At 40.0% G+C, this 6,000-nt stretch overlaps 1 protein-coding gene across 1 annotated transcript; it reads left to right on the top strand.

Moving 5' to 3' along the window:
• The first annotated feature begins 1,378 nt into the window (after positions 1–1,378).
• On the top strand, positions 1,379–4,863 carry zgc:113307 (uncharacterized protein LOC553753 homolog). Its single transcript, XM_053316459.1, has 4 exons — positions 1,379–1,678; positions 1,851–2,175; positions 3,191–3,508; positions 4,712–4,863. Exons 1-4 carry the CDS (start codon positions 1,379–1,381, stop codon positions 4,861–4,863), a joined length of 1,095 nt encoding a protein of 364 aa, XP_053172434.1.
• Positions 4,864–6,000: the final 1,137 nt, after the last annotated feature.

Genomic DNA, 6,000 nt, shown 5'->3' with positions numbered 1-6,000 from the left:
GATTGTTGTTTAGCTCCTTATTAACTGGTAAGTGTCAGTTTATTGTTTTTTTCACATCTGCTTCTCTTTCTTTTCTCTGCAAGGTAGGCAGAACTGGAAATACTCAAATCTTAAATGTCATTGGAAATACAGTTGTTTTGATAAGGCATGATTACATAACACAGCTATTGTCTCGGCAACCTTTTAAGCATGTGGTGAACTGTAAGACTGGTGAGAAGGGCTAAATGCAACATTGCAAACATGCCGATCAAGTCAAACTTCCTGATGATGCTTTTCTTATTAACTGCTGTGTTGTTGCTTCCAGTAACTGACAATCTCTGCATGTATCTACGTGTGTGTGCCTTTCTACGTAACAACCTTGTGGGTGTTACGGTAACCATTTTACAGCAGTGCATGCAAGGAAGGAGTTAAATGTGTTAACCTTACTAAGAGGTTTGAATAGAAAGACGTGTGTATGCTGTACAAAAGCAACCATGTCAACTTGTGATGTGGCTTATTTCTAATCACATAATGACATGAGAATTATACATTTTTATTTTAACATTCAAAGTCATGGTTAAACCAGGTCTTAAAGGGTTTTTAATATTGGACTTCCATAAAGTTGTGAGACCTGTGAGAAACAGATTAAACAAGATTAAAAGTCTACAGTTGCGCTGGTGGCTCTGTCAGTCTATTCTTAGTCACAGCGGTGCTTTAAAATATTAACATCAGCATGCTAACATGCTCACAATGTGAACATGCTGATGTTTACCAGGTATAATATTCACCAGCTTAGTTCAACATGTTAATATGCGAAAGGTTGCTGTTAAGCATTAAATATAAAAAAGCCTGATGGGAGTGTTATTAGTTTTGCAGGTATTTGGTTGTAAGCTAAAGTATTGTAGAAAATAAATGATGGCTCTAGATGAATTGAAAATTCTTTACAATTTTATGGAAATCCTTCCAATAGCTATTTCTATTGGCAGAAATGGAATATAATTATATAATATTCAATATATCATGGAATATAATATAATTCATAATTAGTATATAATCCCTTGAAAATATGAATAATTATAATTTCATTGGACTTCATCCTTCCTATACTGTATGTACAACATTTTCTTGCAATCATTCCAATGGCTGTTGAGATATTTCAGTCTGGACCAAGATGGTAGACTGACACACAGAAAGACAGACCATAGTTCCCTCACCAAAGCTGAGACATCTGAATAGATGGAAGGATGTAATTTGAGTAATTTTGTAAGACTAGAAAAAGATTTTCAGGTGTCATGCATCTTCTTTTACAAACTGGGTGACTTTGACATGTAGAGTTTCAATTGAACATAATTGTCTTCATGTTTAACTTGTAGGATTATACATCTGACCAACTGTCTCCATGGCTGTCCTACACTGTGCCATTTTGGTGCTGTTATGTGTTTTTGACACAGCCACTGTTGTGGCTGACTTTGACTACGGTGGTGTTCCTCTGTGGATCAACCGCTTGGTTGGTGAGCCCAGTGTGCTGAGCATGCATGACCGGATGGACTCATCTTGGTTCAGAGCCAACAACCCCCAGGCCTGTCCTCAACAGTGTGACTGCCCTATCCAGTGGCCCACAGCACTGTACTGTGACCACAGAGGTCTGGCACACATGCCTGACCACCTGCCGGTCACAACTCAATACCTGTTTCTACAGGTAAGAACAACACTGACACGGGCACTGAGCATGTGTTACATTTACAATGGTCTGCTACTAAACCACTATGGTTTTTCAATTCCTGTTCACACACAGTTACTGTCCACCACTGCACTTTGTGTGAAGTGTAAAAAGACAAAATCCATCAAGCATGGTATTCTGTTGTTCCCAGAGCAACAACATCTCGTCCCTGTTTTCTTCTTCGTTGGCCAACATCACAGGGCTCCGCTGGCTCATCCTGGACCACAACCAGCTGCAAAGTGACAAACTGGACCAGGCCACTCTGAAAAACCAGACCCAGCTGTGCTATTTGTTTGCCAACCACAACCTCCTGAGTTCAGTGCCCAGCAATCTGCCAGCTGGACTCAGACAGCTGCGACTGGCCTACAACCAAATCAGCAGCATCAGCCCTGGAGCTCTCCAGAACTTACATAACCTGACACTGCTGCTGCTGCAGGGAAACAGGTTGCAAACCATAACTGAGGGAGATGTCAAAGGTAGAGTAATGTGTCATTTCCTTTGTGACTTCAGACTTAGAGAATTTCTCTTGAATACTTGGTATGGAAAGTAAAAGTGGTTCAAAACAACTTAGTCCTACTGCTGTGTATCTGTTCACAAAATACGAAACAGACAAACATTAAAAACAAACAGAGTTTTATTGTCTGCAGTGGCACAAGTACTTTCACAAATATGTGCCTCTACTTTAAACCACATGGTGGTTTTGGTTAGGTGGTTCAATTCAGCAGTAATTATGCTTACATATTAATACACATTTGAATTAAAAAGATTATTCTTTAAAGTAATTTTAAATACTTAAATCAGTTTAATTTTAAATTGTATAGCTGATACACATTTTGTAAGCATCAAATCAATCCAATTGAATTAAATCACATAAAATATTGGGTAGATGGTGACATTTTATGATGCATTTCATTTTTGTTGAAAGGATTTAAATGGGATGAAATTATATTAACTGATTAGACTCACAGGTCAGTCTCTAAATGCTTTGCTCATGAGGGCAATATCCCAGGTTTAGTTGTTAAAACTGGATGGAAACAATTAGAGAGTTTGAAAGAAGCATTGCACATCAGGGCAGTGACATGCAATTTACTACGGCGGAGAATGAGGAAGAGCGTCATTTCCAGACTTCGGTAGGCAGAGATCTCTGATTGTCTGGTATGGCGAGACTATTAACTGATAGACTGGATTCCCAACCTCATATCACTACTTTCATTGCTTTGGATGATTGCTGTCATGATACATGCTGAGTAAATTTGAACATCTTTGTGTTCAGATAACTGATAAAAAATCAATCACCATGTGAAAAAACGTTAGTTTTTGTTGATATTGATTAAATCTGCATCTCACACCCTGAGGTACTGAGACTTCTCTAAGCAGTCTGATTATATTAGTTTACACTGAATATTTCAAATATTTCACGTTGAAAATTGATCACACCAATTTGTCAGTATTAATTTTTGTAGTTGTGTGTGTCTTCTCCTCATCTAACAGGTCTCCTCAGTCTGAGCCATTTGGACCTCAGTGGGAATTTGTTTTCATCTGTCCCTGGGCATTTACCCCCCTCTGTGCAGCAGCTCTATCTGTCCAATAATTCCCTCTCCAGGCTGGATGAGGACAGTTTTGTAGGATTCCTCAACCTTAAGTACCTTCGTCTAAATCACTGTGGCCTGCAGAGCCACAGCATCCACCCAGAGGTCTTCAACTTCTCCAGTTTGGTGGAACTGGACCTTTCTCATAACAAACTTACAACTACCCCAACAGTCCCCACCACCCTGCAGTACCTCTACCTGGAGGCCAATAAAATACAAGGTTAGGTGTATACACATAAAGCAAACATTTAAAAAATGCAGTCACCTTTCACACTGTGGTGAAGAGGTGTCACTGACTTCATGTCTTTGAAATTTCCTGCAGCATGTGAACACATTCATACATTTTACAGTTCTTGTGACAGTATTTGTGAATTATGTGACTGACTACCTGGGGAGGTCTGACACCTGAACCCTGCTGTGAGGGAGAAGAAGAAATGTGGAAAATATGACAGGAACTGTAACGAAATGAATACAGCTGACCCTCATCACTGCATAGGGAAGGGGATCAGAAGGAGACATGGAAAGACAAGAAAAGCAAAGAGGGTGGAGGAGAGCAAAGGGGAGGGGAGCGAACTTTGGGTGGTTGAATGAAAGGAAAGTAGGTTAGCAAAGAAGAGAAAAGATTGGTATGAAAACATCTGTGACGGTTTTAGAGGTAAGAGTGCCAGATGAGCCAGAAGCACATGCTGTTCCCCACTTCACAGTCTCCTCTTTCCTTTGTCTGCTCCCGTTTCCCATCTCTCTTACCTGTTTTTGACAAATAGAATTCAAATCCTAATGCAGCGGACATGAAGCCAGAAGCCACATACCAGATTTGACAATCTCTTGCACCACTGCAAAACTCACGTGACCATTATGATATTATGTGTGTGCTCCTTTGGCTCACAGGCTCTGGCAAAGTGCAAGTGCGTTCTTGTTTTTCAATCTGTGATGCAGCAGACAGCAGGGCTGTGTACCAACCAGACAGACAGAAGGCCAAACACTTCAACAATAACACACACCTCATCGTCTAGCTAGCAGCCTGACAGCTACCACTACTCCTGTCTGCCAAATCCTAAAGTTAGGGCTGAGAGAAGCTCTACCACTGAAATGAAGTGAGAAAGCACATGACGGTTTTGTGGTTTCCTTTGCCTCTGTTTTCACCACAGCACCTGCAAGACATCTAATGGAAAATGCAGACTCTATGAGAGGAAGAGAGACATTTGCAGACTGTATAGACCCTCTTACATACAAGACAAATATAACTGTAGCAGTTCAACACAACAAGTTACTTATGATAAACACATGGGTCATGTTAGTGGGACTGGTTTAGTGTCTACAGCGCTCGGACAAGATAAGAATGAGCAGACGGCTCTAACTCTTGTGATTGATTGATGGTTAATAATGAAATATGGTCTGTATGTTTTCTGTCCATCTGTTCCAGAGTTCAACATGACTAGTTTCTGCAGAGAGGTGGGACCTCTGTCCTACTCCAGGTTGAAGATCCTACGTCTGGATGGAAACAAGATATCCCACCAACATCTACCCACTGACTGGGTCTTCTGTCTGAGAGTTCTTCATAGTATTTACATCTGACGTGATCTGATGTGAACATGCATCGGAGCAGGATTACTGTGCAACACTGGCCAGCCTCATCTAGTGGTACAGAAAATAAACTGACTGAACTAAGATTTTTTGTTTGTTTGTCTTGTTTTATTTGCCAACTCATTTTTTGTGGACTTAAACAACTCTGCCTTAAAGCAATAAACCGGAGAAGGAGACGTCATTATGTTGTCAATATGTCCAAGTAGAAAGATACATAGCCTGGCACTGATTGGAAAACTTGACCTTCAAAGCATGCCAACGGTTTTACTTGTGCACTAAACCAGTGTTATTTTATCATAATGCCAACATTTCAAATATACCAGTAGGGCATACCCATGCCTCTCCATCTTTTCCAAGTTCTGCCTCATCAGGGTTGTACATCTGTGTATGATTACAGGATAGGAACTGTAAGAAACTCACCCATTTCTGACTGAACAGAGTGTGTGTGTGCCCCGGTTAAACTTGCAATGAGACACATGCATGAATGGCAAAACTCAGAAGCTTTCCCCTGTGATGAATCTGACTGGAATCTGGACTGTGTTTAACAACCACACCAGTCCACAGAAAGCCAGAAATATGAACATGTCTTGACTCAATCATTGAAAACCTTCAAACCTCCATCACTAAATCCCTGATACTTTATTTCCGTGATTGCAAAGGTGAAATTAGTTTAACATAATATTGTTTATCTTTTTTTAACTACTGAAAAACATAACTTGCTAATGTCTGTAAGGCAAGCAATCTTGAAACAACCGTAATTGACCTTACATGTTTCTTATCTCAGCTGTTAGAAATGCCAGCATTAGCTAGTTAGAACTAAACACAAAGTACAGCTCAAACTGATGATATTGTCATTAGCTTTGGAAGAACTCAGTCAGTATTGCATAAATGTCAATGTAGACCTGCTGATTGAAAGCTCAGGAATCACCAAAGTTATTAGTAGCCTACAGTTCATCTTTGGCAATATGAACATACTGTGTACCAAAGAAATCCATGTGATAGTTGAGACATTTCACTCAAAACCAAAAAAGGTCAATCTCTTGGTGGGGCTAGAGGAAAAGTCAGTTGATCAGCAAAGTCAGGATTTATCATCTGGTTATAATAAATGTCTGTGTTTCATGGCAATCC

This window comes from Scomber japonicus, chromosome 3 (assembly GCF_027409825.1).
Source record: "Scomber japonicus isolate fScoJap1 chromosome 3, fScoJap1.pri, whole genome shotgun sequence".
Classification (NCBI taxonomy): domain Eukaryota; kingdom Metazoa; phylum Chordata; class Actinopteri; order Scombriformes; family Scombridae; genus Scomber; species Scomber japonicus.
The sequence above is the reverse complement of the archived record's forward strand: the minus strand, read 5'-3'. Positions and strand labels throughout refer to the sequence as shown.

Coding starts and splice junctions, on each gene's coding strand:
- zgc:113307 (XM_053316459.1), top strand. CDS start 1,379: ATGGCTGTCCTACACTGTGCCATTTTGGTGCTGTTATGTGTTTTTGAC. Junction 2,176..3,190: donor AACTGAGGGAGATGTCAAAG/GTAGAGTAATGT, acceptor CTCATCTAACAG/GTCTCCTCAGTCTGAGCCAT. Junction 3,509..4,711: donor GGAGGCCAATAAAATACAAG/GTTAGGTGTATA, acceptor CATCTGTTCCAG/AGTTCAACATGACTAGTTTC.